Raw genomic sequence first — 26,936 nt, forward strand, 5'->3', positions numbered from 1 at the left:
ATAATTGTGCCAACAGTTGTTGCCTTCTCACCAAGCTGCTTGCCTATGTCCTGTAGCCCATCCCAGCCTTGTGCAGGTCTACAATTTTATCTCTGATGTCCTTACACAGCTCTCTGGTCTTGGCCATTGTGGATAGGTTGGAGTCTGTTCGATTGAGGTTGTGGACATGTGTCTTTTATACAGGTAACGAGTTCAAACAGGTGCAGTTAATACAGGTAATGAGTGGAGAACAGGAGGGCGTCTTAAAGAAAAACTAACAGGTCTGTGAGAGACGGAATTCTTACTGGTTGGTAGGTGATCAAATACTTATGCCATGCAATAAAATGCAAATGAATTGCTTAAAAATCATACAATGTGATTTTCTGGATTTTTGTTTTAGATTATGTCTCTCACAGTTGAAGTGTACCTATGATAAAAGTCCTCTCATGCTTTGTAAGTAGAAAAACCTGCAAAATCGGCAGTGTATCAAATAATTGTTCTCCCCACTGTTCGATAAAAGATTGTAGTTTTGTAACTGCAGTCGACTGGTATTTTGGATGCAGTAATTACAGAATAACTGCAGTTATATTGAACTCTGATTGCAGTCTTTTTTTGTCAGGGTTGTCTTTTAAAAGTTGATACAGATTTCCACGTTCTTCCTCATGACCTCTTGTCTTGCTAAGTGCTTCACTGAACCAACAATATTCAGTAGACAATGTCTTGCTTCCTCTTGTTGTCTGGCTAAAGCAGTAGATAACTGAGCCCACAGGGTTTGATTGTTGTGCACTCACTGTATAACTGGGTGGCAATGGGAGTGACTTTTCACATGAGCTAAAAACCTCTCAATGGCCTTCTTCTAATTTCTAAAGCCTGTGCTGAGTCAGGCATAGAGACACCTTGTTTGGGAATTGTGGGAAGGTGGGTATTCGGGCTATAAGTCCCTGCTGATGTTCTAAAGAGGTCAATCTAACTTGACCATAACAATGGAATTGGCATGGAAACACGTGGGGGAAAGGGTCGAGGTGAAAGTTCCAGTCTCCTCATTGCCCCCCAGCAAAATTTGCCTACATTTAGGCTATTGTTTTCTGTTTATTTCACACCATGTTGAGGTAAAAATCTAAGTATAATGCTTGCATGGATGTCAACCCCAACACATGTTCATCATGTCATCATTACCAATCAACTGCATTACAGTTAAAAACTACTTTGACTACCATCAACAATTTCTTTATGCTAACTATGCTAACCAGTTATACAAACAGGAGTTAGCATTTAGCAGTCACTTCTTCTATGCAGTGAAAACAGATTTAAGTAAGCACATAGTGGGCCTGTTACATTACATAAATCATGACAGATACCCGTTTTGTTGGATCAAGATTTGTTGATGGTGCGCCAATCTGGTCAATGGAACGTCTGCGTTCCTATGGGACACCAGGCTATCACCTCTCAAGCCTTCTGGCTCAAGCATTATTTTATATCTCAATGGATTCGAGAGACTGGGCACGTTCCCCTGCCCAGGCGTTGCTGACGCCTGCCAGATATTACAACGCCTGGATAGCTATTTTACATATCAGCTAACCACATAACGGTCGCTTTCCCTTGCTCAGACGTTGCATGCATCAACCAATGATTGCGTGCCACGTCTCCGACTGTGTCATTGAAATGTAAAATATCTTATCCAGATGTTGTAAGATCTGGCAGGCGTCAGCTACCCCTGGGCAGAGGAACATGACCAAAATGTTATCGCAATTTGTCAGTTGATGACACAGTTGATGGCATGACACGCAACCATTGGCAATGTGATGTTGTTCCTTTCTAAAGCTTCTATTTTAGTCCAAAACATGTGTGTATGCACAGCAGTGTTCTATATGTAGCAGTGTGATGTTGTTCCCCTAGATTATGCACTAAATTGCACACAATTCAAATAGGCCAGGTCAAGAGGGGATGTTAATCATTTGATAATGATTCAGTGTATTTTTTTTAGTTAATTACAGCTGCATAGCTAATGTTTTTCTTTGGTGTACAAACACTTTTTCATATCAATATTGTACATATATGTGATTGTAAAAGTTTTGTATATTTTGGTTTGGTCCATCGTGGGTTATCTGTATTTCCGTACCCACTTATTGTTCTCTTTTGCCTGACCTTCGGCTAGCAAGGTGCCTGAGAGCTAGGACTGCGCCAAGGGTTAACATAATGTGTGTTGTCTCTTCGTGTGCAGGGCAAATAAAAAAATAATTCAACTAGCAGACCTCCAGTTGTGGCAGCGTCCTAATTAAAAGTACACGACGCAGAACGAACCATGCTACATATACAGTGGTTCCCACACTTTTTATAGTCCTGTACACCTTCAAACATTCAACCTCCAGCTGAGTACCCCCTCTAGCACCAGGGTCAGCACACTCTCAAATGCTGTTTTTTGCAATCTTTGTAAGCCTGCCACACTATACATTTATTAAACATAAGAATGAGTGTGAGTTTTTGTCACAACCCGGCTTGTGGGAAGTGACAAAGAGCTCTTATAGGACCAGGGCACAAATAATAATAATCAATAACTTTGCTCTTTATTTAGCCATCTTACATTTAAAACTTTTTGTTCATCAAAAAATGTGATTAACTCACCACAGATTAATGATAAGGGTGTGCTTGAAAGGATGAACATAACTCTGCAATGTTGGGTTGTATTGGAGAGAGTCTGTCTTACATCCTTTTCCACACACAGTCTGAGCCTGTATTTAGTTTTCATGCTAGTGAGGCCCGAGAATCCACTCTCACATAGGTACGTGGTTGCAAAGGGTATCAGTGTCTTAACAGCACGATTTGCCAAGGCAGGATACTCTTGAGCTCCGCCCAATCCAGAAATCGGACAGTGGTTTCTGATTAAATTCAATTATCACAGAACCGCTTGTTGCAATTTCGATGAGGCTCTCTTGTTCAGATATCGGTACGTGGACTGGAGGCAGGGCATGAAAGGGATAAGGAATCCAGTTGTTTGTGTCATCCGTTTCGGGAAAGTACCTGCGTAATTGCGCACCCAACTCACTCAGGTGCATTGCAATATCACATTTAATATTGTCCATAAGCTTGAGTTAATTTGCACACAAAAAATCATACAATGATGGAAAGACCTGTGTGTTTTCCTTGTTAATGCAGACAGAGAAGAGCTCCAACTTCTTAATCATAGCCTCAAATGTGTCCCACACAGAGAGTCCCTGTAATCCTAGATTCAGATCATTCAGGCGAGAAAATACATCACCCAGATAGGCCAGTCATGTGAGAAACTCGTCATCATGCAAGCGGTCAGACAAGTGAAAATGATGGTCAGTAAAGAAAACTTTAAGCTTGTCTCGCAATTCAAAAAAATGTGTAAATACTTTGCCCCATAATAACCAGCACACTTCTGTGTTATAAAAGCATTACATGGTTGCTGCCCATATCATTGCATAGTGCAGAAAATACACCAGAGTTCAGGGGCCTTGCTTTAACAAAGTTAACCATTTTCACTGTAGTGTCCAAAACATCTTTCAAGCTGTCAGGCATTCGCTTGGCAGCAAGAGCCTGTCGGTGGATGCTGCAGTGTACCCAAGTGGCATTGGGAGCAAGCATTACCACTACAATGTCTTCCTGTCATGGCTTTTGCGCCATTAGTGCAGATACCAACATGAGCAGCAGCTACTTACGGACTGTTAGTGGAATTCCCGTGAGAGAGTAATGGTTAATGCGATTGGATGTTAATGATTTGACTAGGCTACATGTATTTGTGTTGTTATTTCGTACTGGAGCCGCCTTATTGGGAAGATGCACGTTTGGTAACTATGTCACAAAATTGGATGTCGGACTATCGCGTTTTAGCCTCTGTGGACTATTGCTGCGTTCAGAACAACTGGGAAATCTGAAATCTCCGACTTCCGACTACAGTGCGCTCAAAACAACTGGGAACTCATAGAAACGAGCTCCAACTGGGAAATCTGAAATCTCCGAATTCCGACTACAGTGCGTTCAAAATAACTGGGAACTCATAGAAACGAGCTCCAACTGGGAAATCTGAAATCTCCTACTTCCGACTACAGTGCGTTCAAAACAACTGGGAACTCATAGAAACGAGCTCCAACTGGGAAACATCTTTAGAACGGTTAAAAAACTTGGATTTCAAAGTCGGAAATTATGCATCTTTCTAGAGCTTAAAATTTCCGACCTGAAGATCACTTATGTCATGATTTGATCTCGTTTTTTCCCCCGAAGCCCAGTTGTGTTGAAAGTGCCCTTATGCTTGAGCCCTGCCCCGCGAGAGATGACTGTTGCTAAGGACGCATTTCCCAAGCAAGATGGCTGCTGTCAAAAAACAAATAAGAAACTCTCGCTACTACGTCGGAGGAGTAACAAATCTTACCCGGAACGGTACGTTTAGACAGTATACGCTCAAAATAACACTTATATGATTTAAGTAATGACAACCCGTCAAATATTTACTATAAAAAAGCGTATTATCAGCAGGTGCGTGAATCTGTCTGTCTATCCCCACCACCATGCAGGTTTTGGCGTGTATGTGTATCCAAACAGCTTTTTTCGCTATGAGGGAGAGTGGAGTAAGGGCGAAAAACACGGTGTGTATGCCCCATGCCTTTGGTAGTAACTAACTACGTTCTTTTGGTAATAGCAGAAGGCTATGTTGCTGACAATATGATTGCTGATGATATGAGAAACAACAATAACTGAAAAACATACCTGAACCTTATGTCGCATAGTGTGACTTTGCTACCATGTTTGCTTGTTATATTTTCATGATATGCAAACTATATGTTTATATGTTATCTAGCTAATCACCGTTTGACATAGCTAATCAAACACAATTATATAATGTTGAATAAGGGAGGGAAAGCATCGGCATGTCAGGCTTAGCGTTGATGCTAACAAGAGTTTTTACGTTGTGCTGGAGGTAAACTATATTGGTTGCATTGAAGCTAGGCTAGGCTATGCACTTGAATGAAACTCCTACTTTTTTTCATCCAGGGCATGGAAAACTCTTGATGAAAGATGGAAGTTACTACGAGGGAGAGTTTGCTCATGGGGAAATAGAGGGGAATGGGTCAAGGTTCTGGGCAAAAACAGGTACATGCACTAACCTAGTTTCGATGGAACCAAGATAGTTTTGACATTGTGCTGGACTCTCTTGGTTGCATCGAAGCTAGCACTCACCTAGGTTAGTCAGTCCCAGAGCTATATATTATTTTGTTCTACTGTATTATTGACTATGTTTTGTTTATTCCATGTGTAACTCTGTGTTGTTGTATGTGCTGAATTGCTATGCTTTATCTTGGCCAGGTCGCAGTTGCAAATGAGAACTTGTTCTCAACTAGCCTACCTGGTTAAATAAAACATATATATATATATACTATATGGCCAAAAGTATATGGACACCCTTTCAAATTTGTGGATTTGGCAATTTCAGCCACACCTGTTGCTGACCGGTGTATAAAATTGAGCACACAGCCATGCAGTCTCCATAGACAAACATTGGCAGTAGAATAGCTCAGTGATGCCACCTTTCCAACAAGTCAGTTCATCAAATGTCTTCCCTGCTAGATCTGCCTTGGTCAACTGTAAGTGCTTTTAGTGTGAAATGGAAATATCTAGGAGCAACAACGGCTCACCCGCAAAGTGGTAGGCCACACAAGCTCACAGAACGGGACCGCAGAGTGCTGAAGTCTGTAAAAATAGTCTGTCCTCGGTTGCAACACTCACTGCCGATTTCCAAGCTGCAGCCTCACACAAGCCTAAGATCACCATGCGCAAAGCTCGCTGCCATTGGATTCAGTGGAAACATGTTGTCTGGAGTGATGAATCAGGCTTCATCATCTGGCAGTCCAACTGACATATCCGGGTTTGGCGGATGCCAGGAAAACTCTACCTGCCCGAATGCATAGAACCAACTGTAAAGTTTGGTGGAGGAAGAATAATGGTCTGGGGTTGTTTTTCATGATTCGGGCTAGGCCCCTTAGTTCCAGTGAAGGGAAATCTTAACACTACAGCATACAATAACATTCTAGACCATTCTGTTCTTCCAACTTTGTGGCAACAGTTTGGGGAAGGCCCTTCCCTGTTTCAGCATGACAATGCCCCCGTGCATGAAGAGAGATCCAACCAGAAATGGTTTGTCGAGATCGTTGTGGAATTACTTGACTGGCCTGCACAGAGCCCTGACCTCAACCCCATCAAACACCGGGATGAATTGGAACGACGACTGTGAGCCAGGCCTAATCATCCAACATCAATGTCCAACATAAGGCTCTTGTGGCTGAATGGAAGCAAGTCCCCGCAGAAATGTTCCAATATCTAGTGGAAAGCCTTCCCAGAAGAGTGGAGGCTGTTATAGCAGCAAAGGGGGGACCAACTCCATATTAATGCCCATAATTTTGGAATAAGATGTTCGACAAGCAGGTGTCCACATACTTTTATCCATTAGTGTGATAAATTTGATAAGAATTCAGTGCTAGAAGACTGTATAAAGCACCAGACTTGTAGCCTAAAATGTAATATCAAGTAGTTTCAATTAACAAAGTATTTATGAATCTCTCAGGTGTATCCTATTCTGGCCAGTTCAGTGGAGGGGAGCTTCATGGCTGTGGTGTGATGCAGAAAGGCAATGGAGAGAGATACAAGGGAGAGTTCTCCTACGGACTCCGAGATGGTGGGCAATACTAGACCTATATCCCAAAATACATGTCCTGCACTGGAAGCAAAGTATTTTTTGCATATTTTGACATGTTAGCCTATGTGCTTAAATGCATCTACTGCAGCGTAAAGGAAAATATCTATAGGACTTCTCTGGGTCTGTCTGCAATGGCACCTTTATGTAGTGCAGGATGCCATTTTAACAGAGTGATGCTGAGACTCAGATTTTTCACTTTAAAATATATGCCAAACAAAGACCAATGATTGCAAAGTTAAACAAACCATACAACTATGTGCACAATGACGACTTAACAATTTCCACTGACAATTTGACAAAAATGCGTTTACTTGAAGAGCAGTGCAGATGCAACGTTTGGTAACAGAATGACGGCACCAACAGCACTGTACCTTTTCAGATGTAGCCAGGACTTCTGTCTGACCTGTCAAACGTGAAGATTGTGTCATTCAATTATATTTTGCATACTCCTATCATCCAGGCAATGGGTTTCTGTTGGATAAGGATGGACAAACATACGAGGGATCGTTTCATCAAAACAAGCGGCATGGTGAAGGACAAATGCATTACAGGTACAACGTTGTCCCTCTCTTGATTACGTTGCAAAGGACCAGAGTGCTGAGTTTGATATTACTGTCTCAAGAATGTATTGCAAGTACTAAATGTTCATACCAGTCAAGATTATTCATTAGATTACGCATTTTTCATCACACTGGACATTCAAACCCTATAGGCTGGACAGAGTTGTTTCAAACTGAAAACATACCCAGATTAAGTTTAAAAATGTTCATGGACAGAAGTATGCCAAACCCAATGAGCCATCCTGTTGGAAACCAATGTCCGGTTGTTGTTCAGATGAACTCAAGATGAACTTTGCTTAATTTGACAGGAATGGGGATCAATATGAAGGAGGTTGGCTTCTGGACCTACAACAAGGCCACGGAGTGATGCGCTTTGGGGATGGATCAGTGTACGAGGTGGGTGTCCATTTTGATTTCATTTCTTCACAATGCATGTATGTTCAGTCAAATCAAATGATTGATACATGCATGGTTTATTTTTCTTTCTTTCTTCGATGTGATATAATGTCCAGATGACACCGTTTTAACTGGGGTGTACTATTCGCGTCCTCAAACTTTTATTCCCCAAAATAAGATTTGATTTGTCCTCAAGCTGGCCACAAATAAACATATGGCTGTTTTGAGCGCCTCAGAATCAGAACATATATTTAGCTGCTGTTCATCCAAATTGCCACTGCGGGTCACCAATGTATTTCTACTGAGGATCAGATAGTATATGTCAAGCATGCCGTAATTTGCACTACATCCTAGGACAACAAATTTTGCCCCGGGGACCGCATTGTGTCTTCAACGAGGTCCCGAGGGCCACACTGAAAATGTGTTATATTTCCTAGCTGTGCAAATGTGCAATCCTTTTGGAAAAATGTCGATGCTCCTTGGCTGTCTAGCTTTCATTTCAGTGATTGTGTTCAGCTCGCTAATAGTCAAGAAAATGTAAGTCCAGTATCATTTCTACACAGTTTAGATGTGGTTTTAGTCATTTTAAAGTACATCAGCGCTCCAAAACACTTCAATACACACACAGCTGTAATACGCTGACTACACAAACGGCAGGACTTCCATTTTTTAATTTTGCCAAATAAAATACACATTTCACTACGTTCAGACCACATAATAGGGCAACAGTATGTGATTATACAAATATACTAATCGATATTTCACATTGTTCATCTGCATAATTTAAATCTAACATTCATTTGCAAGAGACAAAGCCCACTTGATCAGTAGTTATTGCTCTAATATCCTTAGCTCATTCATAGACACTAACTCCAGCATCTATTAATTTAAGGATTCATTAAGTTATCTTCTGTCCAGGGGAGTTTTGTTAAGAGTCCCGATGCTTGGTCTGAACGTTAACACACAGTTAAATTACAGCACAACTTTATAGGGTTTGTGTTCCTACACGGCCATATCTCCATGTTACCGTGCTTGTTTACGGAAGTCAGACAGAAGACAGAGGCGACTAAATGTGCTAATTAGCTATCTAGCGTGCTTGAACACCTGTGTGTAAGCGTAACTGGGAAGTGTAACCGAAGTGTAGTTGATCACTGGAAGCACACACAGCCTTATTGATCTGTGCAAACCTGCTACAGTAAGTGTATATTTTTTATTTTAAAGATTCTTTCTCGCTGATAGGAAAGATCTATCTATAAAGGTGAAATGTTTCGAAAACCATATCGCAAGCTATGATTATTGACATTTCAAAATGTTAAAACAGAGCGTCGGGAATGTAGTTCACACCGGTAAGCAGTGTTTATAGCTGAGAAACTTGGGATAAGGCAGAATTTCTTGTTAATGCCTTGGGTTCTCAAGAGCAATTTTATCCTGTAGTGCCACTGCTGCCAATGACATCTCTAATGCCACCAACTGGTCTGGTCCAGCCATCTAAGGTTGCTGTGACTTTATATTCACACAGCTTCTAAGGACAAATACTGTACATAAGATTTACATAACACATGATTTACATACCAAAATATTTACATACCAAATGTCATTGCTCCATGTACATCGGTTCAGTTCCAGTAGCCAGTTGTTGTTGCCCATGGTGGAATCATCTAGCCCGCTGACTCCTGAAGCCCCCATGAACTCCAGAGTCTAGAAGCTGTCTAGCTAATGTGTAAGCTGGCTAGCATTGCAAATGAGCATTTCACTAGTTAGCTGAGCTGTTTATCAGAAAATGGTTGAGATGACTCAAACACTGTAGCTAGTTAGTGTGCCTTCCTTGGCGACAATGTTATTGGGGCGCAGGAATGTTAGATCTTTTCATGAACTGTCATTTAAGTTGGTTTGTTGCTACTGGTTTCAGATCTGAGGCGAGAGAAACTGTCTGCCATATTTTGTGTTTTGGTAAGGGCTCAGAGTGACGTCACGTACCCAAGAAGCCTCAACCAATCACCTGACGGATATTAATGACTTTGCCTCCGGGTATCCTACAAAACAAAATTTTGCGACCGGATATGCAATAACCCAGCATCTCCGGAAAAAAATATCTTGGAAACAGTGACACACTTTCACAAGAATTTACTTCTGGGTAACTGAGATTCCCCCGAAAATACATGTCTTGCATCAGAAGCAAAGTATTTTGTGCTAATATGCATCTACTGCAGCGTTTCCCCAACTCGGTCTTCGGGACCCCAAGGTGTGCAAGAATCCTTTTTTTTTAAAAGGAGAGAAACAAAATGGTGTCGTTTCGGGCCGTGTGGTGGAAAGTGATGCGGGCGCTGGAGATGGGGGTGTGATGTAGTTGTTTGTATGATGTTGTTGTTTGTATGTGTATATTTTGTATTGTTTATAAAATAACATCTTATTAGAAAAAGATATGTACCGTGGGCATACATACCAAATTTGGACATATGGCCCATAACAATATGTTTTTCAAAGGTTTTCAAAAATGGCCAAGATGGAGGACAATCGAAAGACACCTACATACAAAGTTTCAAGTCTCTAGGTCAAATGGGACAGCAGGTATGAGGGTTTCAAGGTAGACCTGGTGATATGACGTAGATTCAGAAAGTAAATAGTGTAGTGGCTCAATTTCCAGAACAACAACTAGTGTTGAAGCTCAAGGCCAACTGTGGAGATGGGAGAACCTTCCAGGAGGACAACCATCTCTACAGAACTCCACTAATCAGGCCTCTATGGTAGAGTGGCCAGATGGAAGGCACTCCTCAGTAAAAGGCACATGACAACCTGCTTGGAGTTTGCTGAAAGGCCCCTAAAGGACACTGACCATAAGAAACAAGATTCTCTGGTCTGATGAAACCAAGATTGTACTCTTTGGCCTGTATGCCAAGAGTTACATCTGGAGGAAACCTGGCACCATCCCTACGGTGAAGCATGATGGTGGCAGCATCATGCTGTGGGGATGTTTTTCAGCGCAGGGACTGGGAGTCAGGATCGAGGGAAAGATGAATGGAGCAAAGTACAGAGATCCTTTATGAAAAACTGTTCCAGAGGGCTCAGGACCTCAGACTGGGGTGAAGGTTCACCTTCAAACAGGACTATGACCCTAAGCACACAGTTAAGACAATGCAGGAGTGGCTTCGGGACAAGTCTCTGAATGTCCTTGAGTGGCCCAGACAGAGCCCAGACTTGAATGCGATCAAACATCTCTGGAGAGACCTGAAAATAGCTGTGCAGCGAAGCTCCCCATCCAACCTGACAGAGCTTGAGAGGATCTGCAGAGAAGAATGGGAGAAACTCCCCAAATACAGGTGTGCCAAGCTTCTAGCGTCTTACCCAAGAAGACTTGAGGCTGTAATCGCTGCCAAAGGTGCAACAATTCTAAAAACCTGTTTTTGCTTCATCATTATGGGGTGTTGTGTGTAGATTGATCAGGGGACAAAAAACAATTTAAAATATTTTAGAATAAGGCTGTAAGGTAGGAAAATGGGGAAAAGTTAAGGGGTCTGAATACTTTCAGAAAGCACTGTATACCTTTTATTGAAACAATTGAATAGTTTGTTTAAAATGTGTACATTGGAAATAGCCCTGTACCCTACAGTAACTACCTACTTTCACAGTAAACACAACTCCAGTTGCTTGGCTTTTTACCCCCACCTAACCCTTGATCCAGTGTTTTTATTAAAATCTAAAGGAAACATATCTCTCCTCTGTGACCTGAACTTGAACTTTTGTAATGAGTTGCAGGACTCATTGATTTAGAACTGGCAGCAGGCTGTGGCTATGGGGAGCCAGGGTGGTAGAGACCCAGGAAAGACAAGTATTGACTATTCACCACACAGCTTCTTGACAGCTGCGCTAAGCCAGCACTAAACTTCCAACAAGAGAGAAGAGAGAGAGACTGCCTAAGCAGATGAAGCCATAATCCCAGTTGATTTCACCTATGACATTAAAAGTCTGATTATTGATGATTATGAATGTGCAAATATTATGTGCTTTGAAAGGATCTAGCCTATATGCTGTCAACTGAAAGCATAGGGGTGAAGATAATTTTTAATTTGGAAAGATAACGAACAACGTAGTTCACCAACATGAACTCATTGATTTATGTGACGGTTGTCCAAAAAGACGCAAACGTTAAAATTGCAAGGTTGCAGTCAAACCTCCAGCTCTTCCCCTTGGTACTGTAGGTGATCAAAAGTCCCACTGAACATGGTCCAGCAGCAATTCAAGCTGTATTTCTTTACTGTATCCTGTTGAACAACTTTCTATCTACACCACCTCTCAAGGCCTCAAGACATTCAAAGGCTATGATTGACGTAAATCGTGATTCTTTTCTTTAGGTTTATTAAAGGAAACGGTGCTTACCATAGAATACCCATGGTAATCTCTCTGTTTCGCTCTCTCTCTCACTGAGCAGTGGCCTAGTTTTCCTCTGCACATTTTTGCCTGTGCCATAGCCTTAGGCCTGTCGATGCGATCAGAATTAGAAATTCTAATGGACGTGTCACCACTTTGAAGTAGTGTTCGAGAGCTTTGAGTCTGGAGCTCCCTTGGATCTGCCAGGCAAAGTCTGTGCATTGATCCCCCTGAATTTGTTTGACTTTGACTTTCTCTGTCTCCCTTTCCGCCTCTCTCTCTCTCTCTCGATCTTTTACTTTCTTTCTTTCTCTCTCTCACCCCCCCCCCCCCCCCCCCCCTCTCTCTCACGCACACACACACACACACACACTCCTCCCTCTTATCTCAGAGGTATGGCTTTCAGCGTCTCCTGATGTACATGTCTTCCTTGTTTCTTAACAAGTTGTATACTAAGAATAGTACAGTAGTATAAATATAATGCCTCAAACCTAAAATACAATCTCCTTAAAAGGGTCAATGGCGTAATAACCTCTTCAACGGCCAGGGGACCATGATCCACTGTTCTGGGATTATCTATGAAGGGTTGTGGACCAACGGCAGACCGCTAGGTAAGTAGAACCGCAATATACCTACGAACATATGCACGCAAATTCACACACACAGCCTGGGTGTCAGGTGGTTTGCCAAGTCCCAAATCAACCCCTAGACTCTACCCCTAAAGGCCCATCTAATAGATATGTAAGGATAAAATGTGCGTAAGCTTATTGGTCTTTTAACAAGACTAGACTAATGGCTCTGGGCCAGTCCAAGAAGACAGTGTCTGCATCCCAGATTATTCCCTATTTAGCGCACTACTTCTGACAATAACACTGGGCCCTGGTCAAAAGTAGTGCACTGAAAAGGGCATAGGGTGCCATTTGGGATGCAAATTTAACCTTTTACTGCAGTGAGCTAAATCAGGGTCACACAGTATTTCTTGGTTGTCTTAAACAAATCTACCTTGAATCAAAAGTATACACCTCACACACATGGTTATGGGCTTAAAAAAAGAAGACATCTGTACCATTTCAGATATAGAGTGTATTCAATTTTGAGTTTGCATCCCAATATTACGCTTAATATACACTGAACAAAAATATAAACGCAACAATTTAAAGACTTACAGTTCATATAAGGAAATCAGTCAATTTAAATAAATTCATTAGGCACTTATCTATGGATTTTATGACTGGGAATACGAATATGCATCTGTTGGCCACAGATATCTTTTAAAAAAATTAGGGGTGTGGATCAGAAAACCAGTCAGTATCTGGTATAACCACCATTTGCCTCATGCAGCGCAACACATCTCTTTCACATAGAGTTGATCAGGCTGTTGATTGTGGCCTGTGGAATGTTGTCCCACTCCTCTTCAATGGCTGTGCAAAGTTGCTGATATTGGCGTAACCTTGAACACTGTCGTACACGTCGATCCAGAGCATCCCAAACATGCTCAATGGGTGTCCTGTCTGAGTATGCAGGCCATGGAAGAACTGGGACATTTTCAGCTTCCAGGAATTGTGTACAGATCCTTGTGACATGGTGCATTATCATGCTGAAACATAAGGTAATGGCGGTGGGATGAATGGCACAACAATGGGCTCAGGACCTCGTCACGGTATCGCTGTGCATTCAAATTGCCTTTGATTAAATTGAGTTGTGTTCATTGTCCGTAGTTTATGCCTGCCCATACCATAACTCCACCACCACGGAGCACTTTGTTCACAACATTAGCAAACTGCTCGTCCACACGACTCCATACACACTGTCTCCCATCTGCCTGGTACAGTTGAAACTGGGATTCATCTGTGAAGAGCACACTCCAGTGTACCAGTGACCATCGAAGGTGAGCACTTCCCCATTGAAGTCGGTTACGACACCGAACTGCAGTCAGGTCAAGACCCTGGTGAGGACGACGAGCACGCAGATGAGCTTCCCTGAGACGGTTTCTAGCAGTTTGTGCAGAAATTCTTTGGTTGTGCAAACCCACAGTTACATCAGATGTCCGGGTGGCTGGTGTCAGATGGTCCTGCAGGTGAAGAAGCTGGATGCGGAGGTCCTGGGCTGGGTTAGATGTGCTTCTGTGGTTGTGAGGCCAGTTGGATGTAATGGTAAATTCTCTAAAACGACATTGGAGCGGCTTAGGGTGGAGAAATGAACATTACAATCTCTAGAAACAGCTGTGGTGGACATTCCTGCCGTCAGCATGCCAATTGCATGATCCATCAAAGCTTGAGACATCTTGGCATTGTGTTGTGACAAAACTGCACATTTTAGTGGCTAACCAATCCTGTACATGACAGACACGAGCCTGTCTAACATACACTGCACCTTGCACAGTAGACTGAGTAGGTCATTGATTTAGTTGTTTTTTGGCCTTGAATTATGATCAGTCTATGCCTTGCCATAACAAAATCCTGGGATGTGTGCTGTTGTCATGGACATCGTCAGGCATGCACAGCAACATTTTTCCATCCAGAAAAATCTAAGGAGCGTCCATGATGTGCGTCTCCTGATTGGTTTTTCGACAACAACTATAACTATATTGTTACATCTCGATGCTCTGCATCCTTCATATTCGTACTTCAATAAATAAAGCGTCCTCCTAATGGTTACTCTGTCCTCCGGCATTTCACAAACCACCATATTACACACCACTCAGACTGTGGAGTGGATCACATTGTCATTGTCACAGGTCGATTCCCCTTTTTTTATACATTTCTGGAGCTGCGGAATGCACTCAATCGTTGTCTTGCTATCAATTATATAGGCTGTGAGACCTATTTCTTGGTCGATCCATATCAACATCTCTGCGCATTAGTGGTGTGGTAGGCTAAATAAATACATCAGAACAGGCAAAATTCAAAGAACAATGATGAAGGAAATGAAAAATGCTGGGCCAAGCTTGACCAAAGCTGGTGGCTGAGCGAAAATGGAGCGAGAGAGAAGGCCAAAGCTCCAATTTTTTTTTAAATCCAGCCAAACTACACATGCTCCGCTCCTCTCCGCCCACATCCCCTGGGGCTGAGAGGAAATGGCATTCCTCCTCTTGGAAGTAGGGATCTGGGACTTAAGCATTGTAAAAAAGGCTGGCACTCTTGTTTGTTCATGTATGCCTTTTGTATTGCCATATTATCATTAGCCGACTGCATTGCTACCTGTTTTCGCATTAGTGTGTGTGGTGGTGACCAAGTTACAGTAAGGGGTCTCAACATCCCGTTCTAACTGGGCAGCACTATAGTGGGCAGATTTTAGTGAATCAGTTCAAGTGTACTAGCGGATGAGGGCATTCACAGTTGACCGCTAAGACGAGCTACAGCTAGCCATTTTTCACGGTCCTTCGAGCCTGATTTAGCACCCAACTGTGTTTTTCATGGTCCTTCGAGCCTGATTTAGCATCCAACTGTGTTTTTCATGGTCCTTCGAGCCTGATTTAGCATCCAACTGTGTTTTTCATGGTCCTTCGAGCCTGATTTAGCATCCAACTGTGTTTTTCATGGTCCTTCGAGCCTGATTTAGCATCCAACTGTGTTTTTCATGGTCCTACAAGCCCTGCATCAGGCCTCCTCAGTGAACATTGAGTGGAGTGATCACACCCTCTCCAGTTGGGAGATGCAGAGAGACTATGAGAGGGAAGAGATCAGGCAGGCATTCTCTAGGACCTAGCCACCCCCCCCACTAGCTTTGGACTAGTAACTTAAAGGTTGCAGGTTCGAATCCCCGAGCTGACAAGGTAGAAATCTGTAATTCTGCCCCTGAACAGGCAGTTAACCCACTGTTCCTAGGCCGTCATTTAAAATAAGACTTTGTTCTTAACTGACTTGGCTAGTTAAATAAAGGTAAAAAAATAAATAATAATCTCCACGGTACTGTTGGGACTTCCACTATATCCCAAGGTAGCCTAGCTACTCACCAGATTGATGTCACTCCAGGCCCTCCCGGTTGGAGCATACTCCATATTTACCAGAACATCGGGGAGCAGCTGCCACCCCGGGCATGAGCCACCCGAGTGCCTTGTCCGCTTCTGCTCTCCAGAGCGGCCCAGGTCCCCATCAGCCAGCGGTGGATTATTCACCTGCTCCTAGGATGGAGCCACGGCCTGCATCTACTACAGATTTCAAGTGCAGCCAGGACGTTGGGGCCTCTCCATCCCCGCCTGCATTCACTGTGATAGTTCAAGCCCCGATTTTCAGTTCCTGCCTTCCTGGCAGGTTTAAAGTGTCCAGGTTTTGAATGTTTTGCCCCTCAAGTAGGTCCAGTGTATCCTGTCCCCATTCTAGGTTTAAGTTCCTTGCCTTCCTGGTAGGCCCAGTCTATCATCTACCCTTAGTCCCTAGCACTAGGTCCTCAGTCTCCAGCTGTGAAACTGTTAGTCTGCTGTTGCCAGCACTAATCGGCCCTCAGATCCTAGCCCAGATGGGTCATCAGGGTCCTGCCCGGTTAGGTTCAGAGTTAACAGTTCCCCTCAGTCATTGTCCCTGTCAGGTCCAGAGTTAGTTGTCCCTTTCAGGTTACGTACACATATTTTGCAGATGTTATCGCGGGTGTTCATAGCTCCAACAGTGCAGTAATACCTGACAATACAAAACAATTTACGCAAATCCACAAATAAAAAGAAAGGAATTAAGAAATATTAGAACAATCAATGTCAGAGCCCGGAATATAAATAGTATATGATAGACATTGTGGACTGTATGAATAGAAAAGGTGTGACTAGAATACAGTATGTACATGGTGGCAAGAAAAAGTATGTGAACCCTTTAAGAATTACCTGGATTTCTACATAAATTGGTCATAAAATGTGATCTGATCATCCTCTAAGTCACAACAATAGACAAACAGTGTGCTTAAACTAACACAGAAATGATTGTATTTTTCTTGTCTATATTGAATACTTAATTTAAACATTCACAGTGTAGGTTGGAAAAAGTATGAGAACCCCTAGGCTAATGGCTTCTCCAAAAGCTAAATGGAGTCTGGAGTCGAATCAATGAGACAAGCTTGGATATGTTGGTTAGAGCTGCCCTGCCCTTTAAAAAACACTCACAACATTTTTGAGTTTGCTATTCACAAGAATCATTGCCTGATGTGAACCATACCTCGAACAAAGGAGATCTCAGAAGACCGGAGATTAAGAATTGTTGACTTGCATAAAGATGGAAAGAGTTACAAAAGTATCTATAAGCCTTGATGTTCATCAGTCCACGGTAAGACAGATTGTCTATACATGGAGAAAGTTCAGCACTGTTGCTACTCTCCCTAGGAGTGGCCATCCTGCGAAGATGACTGCAAGAGCACAGTGCAGAATGCTCAATGAGGTTAAGAAGAATCATAGAGTGTCAGCTAAAGACTTACAGAAATCTCTGGAAGATGCTATCATCTCTGTTGATGGGTCTGCGACACGTAAAACACTAAACAAGAATGGTGTTCATTGGAGGACACCACAGAAGAAGCCACTGTTGTCCAAAAAAAGCATTACTACTGCATGTCTGAAGTTTGCAAAAGTGCACCTGAATGTTCCACAGCACTACTGACAAAATATTCTGTGGACAGATGAAACTACAGTTGAGTTGTTTGGAAAGAACACACAACACTGTGTGTGAAGAAAAAAGGCACAGCACACCAATATCAAAACCTCATCCCAACTGTAAAGTATGGTGGAGGGAGAATCATGGTTTGGGGCTACTTTGCTGCCTCGGCCTGGACAGCTTTCTCTAATCGACGGAAAAACTTGGGAATTCACTTATCAAGACCGTTTGCAGGAGAATGTTAGGCTATTTGTCCGCCAATTGTCCGCTCAGTAGAAGTTGGTTGATGCAACAGGACAACCCAAAACGCAGAAGTAAATCAACAACAGAATGGCTTCAACAGATGTAAATATGCCTTCTGAAGTGGCCCGGTCAGAGTCCTGACTTCAACCCGATTGAGATGCTGTGGCATGACCTCAAGAGGATAGTTCACACCAGGCATCCCAAGAATATTGCTGAACTGAAACAGTTTTGTAAAGAGGAATGGTCCAAAATACCTCCTGATCGCTGTGCAGGTCTGATCCGCATCTACAGAAAACGTTTGGTTGAGGTTATTGCTGCCAAAGGAGGGTCAACCAGTTATTAAATCCAAGGGTTCACATACTTTTCCCACCCTGCACTGTGAATGTTTACACGGCATGTTCAATAAAGACATGAAAATGTATAATTATGTATGCAGTGGGTTAAACAGTATGTAAACATTGTTAAAGTGACCAGTGTTCAATGACTGCAGGGCAGCAGTCTCTAAGGGGCAGGGTTGAGTGCCGGGTGATAGCTACCTAGTAACAGTGACTAAAGTTCAGGGCAGGGTACTGGGCGGAGGCCAGCTAGTGGGGAATATTTATTATCAGGCTATTATAGCAGCAAAAGGGGGACCAACTCCATATTAATGGCCATGATTTTGGAATGAGATGTTCGACAAGCAGGTGTTACATACACATACATTTGGTCATCTAGTGTATATATGTATATTGGTGTGGGCAATGTCTGACCCTTGCAGGATTAGGCCGAGTTGTTAGGTTTGAGAGTTTGTTTTTGTCATGCTTTGCTTATAGCTAATGCTAGTGCTATTGTTTGTTCATGCATGCCTTTTTGTATTTCCATATTATCATTTGCCTACTGCATCGCTACCTGTGTTGTGTGGCCATTAACTGTTTTATTTGTAGTGTCTATATTACATGCTACCTTAGTGATTTCTATAGTTATTTTATGGTGCTGTTAGCAGGCTACAGTTGCATAGTATAGTGTCTAGCTTTCTGACCCTATCCAGCCTGCTCTCGTGCTCTAGAACATGTGCAGTAGCCAAGCCATCAGATAAAATCTGTAGCCAGGCCTGAGAGAGAACCATACATCTTAATAACCCTAGGCTCAGTTCTCTCCCCCTCACTGGCAATAAGTTTACATTGCTGATGTGTGAATATGTTATACTATAGCAGTCCGTGTTAGAACATCATGCTTTCTGTTTGCACATATTGTTATTGCCTTCTTAATTATGTAGAGTCCACCTTTACTATTGCATGATGTATATTTATCTCAGTAGTCTCTTAGAAATGGATCCTAATGATTGTTTTACTCTGCCTTTCCCTGTTAGAACACAATGTTGAGGCCCATTACTGTAACTTGGTCACCACCACACACCATGCATATAAAACATCTTCAAATGGAAGCAGCAGTGTGTGTGTGTGGTGGTGACCAAGTTACAGTAATGGACCTCAACATCACGTTCTAACCGGACAGCACTATAGTGGGCAGAACCAAAACCAATCAGCATTAAGTACTAGCGGGTGAGGGAATATCCAGCCAACTGCTCAGACCAGCTCTAGGTAGCTGTTTTTTTTCAAGCAGGCTTGACGTCTCCTCTCCTTGGCAAGCTGCTTGCTGCTCAGGGTGAGGCAGGTGTGGAGTGAAGGTGGGGGGGGGATCACTCCCGTCGGGGGGGGATTTCCTGTGTGCGTGTATGTGTACATGCAAACATGCACATGTTGGAGGAGGCAGGTTACTTACGCCTGATTCATTTGAACCAGCGCTGAGCTGACAAGGGTGTAAATTGCTCCGATTAGGATTCTGAAGATTGTGGCATCTGTTTACTCTTCTCGGTAATGCCTGCTGTCTACAAGGAGCCATCGCTTCCAAAGTTATTGATCTACCACTCTTCTCTGCCCGTTGTTTTCACCAGGCGCCCAACTCAGGGGTGATCATCTCCAATCATAAGACTACTATGCACCGCGCCCTGCGTTGAATGCTAATGCCCATCGTGGATAGAACACACAGTGCTTCTTGGCACTAGGAGATGGCAGATTTATGATTTCTTAGTGCTGCCCACTACTGAATGCTAAGCCAGTGTACTGTCCTGCATGGCAATGCACCAAACACAACTTCTTGGGCTCATATTAATAACGTCTCAGAGTGCTGATCTAGGATCAGGCCCATGTAATCGTGTTCATTATGATCACGACTGTGGGAAGGCAACACTGTTCCTAGATAAGCACTCCTACACCGAGATGCTTTCTGAATACAGGCCCAGCTCTTCGACTTTTGGCGTCTGTTTTTGTTCTTGGTAGATTTGAAGCGGCGGTACATGAGTGTACATGACGTGGCGTGATGACTTCCTTGACATGACATGACAAGGTTTGTTAATGGAGTCGTCTGATCTGCATGCCAACTAATGGGTGGGGATGGGATGTAGTTGGATCTATTCATGAGGTGGGACCTGGCAGGCACTTCGAGATGACTCAGAACAGTGACATATGCTAATTACCTATCCTACTGAGGGCAGAGAGAGAGAGAGAGAGAGAGAAGGGGAAAGAGAAACCAACAGAGGGAGAGAAGAAAAATAGTTTACTCAAACTAGAGAGTGAGAGGGGAGAGAGAGAGAGAAAGAGCGAGAGAGCTAGTTTCCTTTTGTTATACACTAACACTTTGACCTGTCTCAGCGTAGCTCTGATCAAGGGGTTTTAATGAGAGCGTGGTTTTGGATGTCGAGTGGTATTGAAAAGATGTCTCTTTGGTGATGTGGTGCATGGAAAACTGAATGGCCTTGATTATTCATTGAAGCCCATTTGTATACCACGGCAGGTGGCGCTTCGAAAGTCGTAATAGAGGGAGGAGATGTCTTGGAGGTCTTCCAAGAGACTCCATTTTGTGTGGAAGTGCAACTGCAGACGGAGGCGGGAGAGAAGGCAACGGGTGAGACACAAAATGGACGTCAGATAGGAATATCATAGAGTTTACTTTACGGTTACCAGGGTTGGGGATTGGGTCAATTTCAATTCAGTAAATTGAGGAAAATTCTAAGTTGACTGTTACATAAAAATGCAGTTTTTAAAAATACAATGTGTACATCTGATTGTACATGGTTTACAGTTCACACTTCTCAATCTCTTTTCTTTTTCCAGGTGAAAATGGCAGAGTCTTACAAATATCCACTGCTATCAGACTCTGTGATCTCTCCCCGTCAACAACTCCAGCGAGCCTGCTGAAGATGATGGAAGACATCAAGGAAACGCCCATCCCCACACCATTGTAGGATATGCCAATCATATAATTAAATAGAAAATGTATCCCTGACCAAGATGGCTGCCTTTATCAGCACATAAGAGCAGGGATGGGCAATAGGTGGATGCGGTCGGCAAGCCGATTAAATACCTCCGGCGGTCAATTTAAAAATAAATAAATTGGGGAAACAGCACTTGAACTTCTAAAACCTGATTATAAATTATTTTTTTAATGGACCAGACTGCAAATACATTTTTACAAATAAATCGGTCCACATTTGTTTTTGCGTCACTCTGTTCAATTTCCAAGTCTCGATGTGGTCCTCGAGCCTTGATGTTGCCTATCCCTGTTCAAGAGCTATGCAGGTCAATGACATTATCCGCTCCAGTGTAATCTCTATGACGCAACTTTATTCCAACGTAGTTCCATGTATCCACTGCTTCCGCCAATGCCCATGTTTGTTAATCTTTTTTTTTTTTGTCCCATGGTTGGCAGGATGTGCTGTGTTTGAATTGCATGGTCTCTAGTTCTCTAGTCTAGAGATTGGGAGATGTGTCATCTCTCGCACTCTCTGTTTTCATTATTTTTCATTCACTCGCTCTGTCACACTCTTTTACTAACCCTTCTATGCCTTTCTCTCTACCCATTTCTCCTTATTTCTTCTCGCTCTCTCCCCCTCTTCCTATTTTATATCTATTTCTCTCCCCCCACTCAGTGGCTTTCAGGTTGTCAGCTACCCTTTGATGGAGAGAGCCTTTGGAAGCCAGATCTTCATAGACACTGCAGCCCCCCTAGCCGTGGCTGCGGTGGCAGCTAAATCAGGCTCAGCGCAGGCTGACTCGCCACTGCTTCCCGAGGGCGAGTGGGAGTCTGGAAGCGGATCAGACGGGCCGCCACTCGTGGGGGGTACCCCCAGCTACCTGGATGGTAAGGGATAGTCACGGCAAGTCATTCGCCACGCCGCCCTTTATTTCTCTCGCACTGTTTACTGGGCCTTCTGTTATTTGTACACACACACACTCACTCTCTCACTCTTTCTCTCTCACTATTTCTCTTGCTTTTTCTTTCTCTCTTTAAAAAAACATGGCTTCTTTATAGGAGATGCCTGGAGAGCAGAGTCTACCAGTATGTGTGTATATAAAGATATCTTTAATGTTTTGGCTGCTGAAATGTACTTAGGATTTTCCTCAGGGAGGTCCCATTTTATGGAGCGTTTCAAGTCTATCTGGCTTCACAGACGTCTCAATCAGCTACAGAGGTCTTGGCAGTAACATTTTGTGTTTGATGAATCAAAAACAAAATGTCTTAATTTGTTTAATTAATCGCAAACACAGGATAGACTGTCTTTCTTATAGAAAAGCTTGTGAACAAACACGAATAATCATATTTGTCGTATCCACTATCCATACCATTTGTCATCGACACTGTTTTAACCAATAAATGATTCAATTGTTCAAGCCATCGCGACACATACAACCTATCACATATAAGTGGCCCCCTTTTTAAAAAGGCTCTCTGCAATTCAGACACTATTTGATCAACAGCATTAATCTCAGCTAAATGCCACTTTAACCTTAAGCTGCTGTTCCACCCCACTCACCATGCTACCAGCCCATCCCATCACCCTGAGTCCGGGAGCTAGCACGCCGCCCTTCGTTTACAGTTAGAATTCTTGAGACAATTACCTTGGCAGGCAAGATGTAGGGGTGATAAATATTTCATATGGGCGTCCATTAAAGACACGAGGCTCCTCTTCATCGAGATGAGAGGCCAGGCCTCCCGCTGTCTAGAATGTTAATGATTGTGTAGTGCAGTGGTAGAAGGGTGTGTGTGTGTGTGTAGGCGGGTCGAAGGGAGAAGGCAGGGGATCAGTGATATTCCAAACAGATGTTGTTGTGGTTTTTAAGTTAATTTGTGTTGTGCTGTTCGGTACACTCCATTGCTCTTGTCAATGTTCTGGGTGCTTGGGAGGATGGATCAGCTTTAATATTACAAATAGATTGTGGCTTCTATCAATGTAATTGCCTGCACATTTTCAAATCCCCCATATATACTGTACATGCAGTTGAAAGTAGGAAGTTTACATACACTTAGGTTGGAGTCTTTAAAACTCGTTTTTCAACCACTCCACACATTTCTTGTTAACAAACTATAGTTTTGGCAAGTCGGTTAGGACATCTACTTTGTGCATGACACAAATTTTTCCAACATTTACAGATTATTTCACTGTATCACAATTCCAGTGGGCCAGATGTTTACATACACTAAGTTTACTGTGCCTTTAAACAGCTTGGAAAAATCCAGAAAATGATGTCATGTCTTTAGAAGCATCTGATAGGCTAATTGACATAATTTGATTCGATTGGAGGTGTACCTGTGGATGTATTTCAAGGCCTACCTTCAAACTCAGTTCCTCTTTTCTTGACATCATGGGAAAATCAAAAGAAATTGGCCAAGACCTCAGGAAAACAAATTGTAGACCTCCACAAGTCTGGTCCATCCTTGGGAGCAATTTCCAAATGCCTGAAGGTACCACATTCATCTGTACAAACAATAGTACGCAAGTGTAAACACCATTGGACCACGCAGCCGTCATACCTCTCAGGAAGGAGACTCGTTCTGTCTCCTAGAGATGAATGTACTTTGCGTTAAAGTACAAATCAATCCCAGAACAACAGCAACAGACCTTGTGAAGATGCTGGAGAAAACGGGTACAAAAGTATCTATATCCACAGTAAAATTAGTCCTATATCGACATAACCTGAAAGGCCACTCAGCAAAGAAGAAGCCACTGCTCCAAAACCGCCATTAAAAAACCCAGACTACAGTTTGCAACTGCACATGGGGACAAAAAACGTACTTTTTGGAGAAATGTCCTCTGGTCTGATGAAACAAAAATATAACTGTTTGGCCATAATGACCATCGTTATGTTTGAGGAAAAAGGAAGAGGCTTGCAAGCCAAAGAACACCATCCCAACCGTGAAGCATGGCGGTGGCAGCATCATGTTGTGAGGGTGCTTTGCTGCAGGAGGGACTGGTGCACTTAATAAAATAGATGGCGTTCAAGGAAGGAAAATGATGTGGATATATTGAAGCAACATCTCAAGACATCAGTCAGGAAGTTAAAGCTTGGTTGCAAATGGACAATGACCCCAAGCATACTTCCAAAGTTGTGGTAAAATGGCTTAGGACAACAAAGTCAAGATATTGGAGTGGCCATCACAAAGCCCTGACCTCAATCCTATAGAAAATTTGTGGGCAGAACTGAAAAAGCGTGTGCGAGCAAGGAGGCCTACAAACCTGACTTAGACACCAGCTATGTCAGGAGGAATGGGTCAGAATTCACCCAACCTATTGTGGGAAGCTTGTGGAAGGTTACCCAAAACGTTTGACCCAAGTTAAACAATTTAAAGGCAATGATTCCAAATACTAATTGAGTGTATGCAAACGTCTGACCCACTGGGAATGTGATGAAAGAAATAAAAGCTAAAATAAATAATTCTCTATACTATTACATCTCACATTTTTAAAATAAAGTGGTGATCCTAACTGTCGTGAGACTGGGAATTTTTACTAGGATTAAATGTCAGGTTTTGTGAAAATTTGTTTTAAGTGTATTTGGCTAAGGTGTATGTAAACTTCCGACTTCAACTGTAAATAGTTTTTTTATAAATAAACTCAGCAAAAAAAGAAACGTCCTCTCACTGTCAACTGCGTTTATTTTCAGCAAACTTAACATGTTTAAATATTTGTATGAACATAAGATTTAACAACTGAGACCATAAACTGAACAAGTTCCACAGAAATGTGACTAACAGAAATGGAATAATGTGTCCCTGAACAAAGGGGGGGTCAAAATAAGTAACAGTCAGTATCTGGTGTGGCCACCAGCTGCATTAAGTACTGCAGTGCATCTCCTCCTCATGGACTGCACCAGATTTGCCAGTTCTTGCTGTGAGATGTTACCCCACTCTTCCACCAAGGCACCTACAAGTTCCCGGACATTTCTGGGGGAATGGCCATAGCCCTCACCCTCCGATCCAACAGGTCCCAGACATGCTCAATGGGATTGACATCTGGGCTCTTCGCTGGCCATGGCAGAACACTGACATTCCTGTCTTGCAGGAAATCACCCACAGAACAAGCAGTATGGCTGGTGGCATTGTCATGCTAGAGGGTCATGTCAGGATGAGCCTGTAGGAAGGGTACCACATGAGGGAGGAGGATGTCTGCCCTGTAACGCACAGCGTTGAGATTGCCTGCAATGACAACAAGCTCAGTCCACTGTTACTAGGCCGTCATTGAAAATAAGAATTTGTTCTTAACTGACTTGCCTAGTTAAATAAAGGTAAAATAAAAAACCTGGAATGCTTTTCCAGCAGTCTGGAAGGAGTTCCCACATATGCTGAGCACTTGTTGGCTACCTTTCCTTCTCTCTGTGGTCCGACTCATCCCAAACCATCTCAATTGGGTTGAGGTCGGGGGATTGTGTAAGCCAGGTCATTTGATACAGCACTCCATCACTCGTCTTCCTGTTTATAGTCCCACTAAGCCCAAACCAGATGGGATGGCGTATCGCTGCTGAATGCTGTAGTAGTCATGCTGGTGTGCCTCAAATTCTAAGTAAAACACAGACAATGTCTCCAGCAAAGTACCCCCACACCATAACACCACCTCCATGCTTTACGATGGGAATGCAGAGATCATCTGTTCACCCACACTGCATCTCATAAAGACACGGAGGTTGGAACAAAACTTCTCCAATTTGGAGTCGAGCGCAAAGGACAAATTTGCAACAGCCTTTTGTCCATAGCTCGTGTTTCTTGGCCCAAGCAAGTCTCCTCTTCTTATTGGTGTCCTTTAGTAGTGGTTTCTTTGCAGCAATTCAACCGCGATGGCCTGATTCACACAGTCTCCTCTGAACAGTTTATGTTGAGATGTGTCTGTTACTTGAACTCTGTGAAGCATTTATTTGGGCTGCAAGTTCTGAGGCTGGTCACTCTAATGAACTTATCCTCTGCAGCAGAGGTAACTCAGGGTCTTCCATTCCTGTGGCGGTCCTCATGAGAGCCAGTTTCATCATAGAGCTCAATGTTTTTAGCGACTGCACTTGAAGAAACTTTCAAAGTTCTAGAAGTTTTCCAGATTGACAGACCTTCATGTCTTAAAGTAATGATGGACTGTCATTTCCCTTTGCTTATTTGAGCTGTTCTCGCCATAATGGACTTGGTCTTTTACCAAATAGGGCTATCTTTTATATACCCCCCTACCTTGTCAAAACACAACTGATTGACTCAAATGCATTAAGAAGGAAAGAAATTCCACAAATGAACTTTTAACAAGGCACACCTGTTAATTGCAATGCATTCCAGGTGACTCCCTCATGAAGCTAGTTGAGAGAATGCCAGAAGGGTGTCTGTTTAAAGAACCTCAAATATAAAATATATTTGTTTAACACTTTTTTGGTTACTACATGATTCCATATGTGTTATTTCATCATTTTGATGTCTTTACTATTATTCTATAATATAGGAAATAATCCAAATAAAGAAAAAACGTTGAATGAGTGTGTTTTAAAACTTTTCACCGGTAGTGTATTTAAAAGAAACCATCTACATGCAGATCGGTTTGGGCAATTTGCACATTCGGATCAAAATTATTATTAAATAAAATCATCACCCTTTTTGAGTTTCTTTGCCCATGGTAGAAGTATATTTCACCCCCACAGTCCTTTTCCACACATCTCTAAAGTTGTTGAATGCGTTTCCTATAAACAATCAATATTATATTCCTTCTCTTTTAGCCAGGAAAATACTGATTGTCTTATCTGCTAAGCCCTTACAATTATACTCGGCTATACT

At 42.7% G+C, this 26,936-nt stretch overlaps 1 protein-coding gene across 2 annotated transcripts in view; it reads left to right on the plus strand.

The window, feature by feature from the left end:
• Positions 1–3,649: 3,649 nt before the first annotated feature.
• Positions 3,650–26,936, plus strand: part of LOC115102601 (MORN repeat-containing protein 1) — an 81,373-nt gene continuing 58,086 nt past the window's right edge. The window contains exons 1-10 of one of the 2 annotated variants that reach the window (XM_029622712.2): positions 3,650–4,377; positions 4,512–4,583; positions 4,990–5,088; positions 6,557–6,667; positions 7,149–7,239; positions 7,557–7,644; positions 12,524–12,620; positions 20,655–20,765; positions 20,975–21,101; positions 21,790–22,001. In XM_029622712.2, the coding sequence (XP_029478572.1) occupies positions 4,305–4,377; positions 4,512–4,583; positions 4,990–5,088; positions 6,557–6,667; positions 7,149–7,239; positions 7,557–7,644; positions 12,524–12,620; positions 20,655–20,765; positions 20,975–21,101; positions 21,790–22,001 (1,081 nt within the window). In that variant the 5' untranslated portion in view covers positions 3,650–4,304. The remainder of the gene's footprint in view (positions 4,378–4,511; positions 4,584–4,989; positions 5,089–6,556; positions 6,668–7,148; positions 7,240–7,556; positions 7,645–12,523; positions 12,621–20,654; positions 20,766–20,974; positions 21,102–21,789; positions 22,002–26,936) is intronic. The other variant, XM_029622711.2, reaches the window with a different exon arrangement.

This window comes from Oncorhynchus nerka, linkage group LG20 (assembly GCF_034236695.1).
Source record: "Oncorhynchus nerka isolate Pitt River linkage group LG20, Oner_Uvic_2.0, whole genome shotgun sequence".
Classification (NCBI taxonomy): Eukaryota; Metazoa; Chordata; class Actinopteri; order Salmoniformes; family Salmonidae; genus Oncorhynchus; species Oncorhynchus nerka.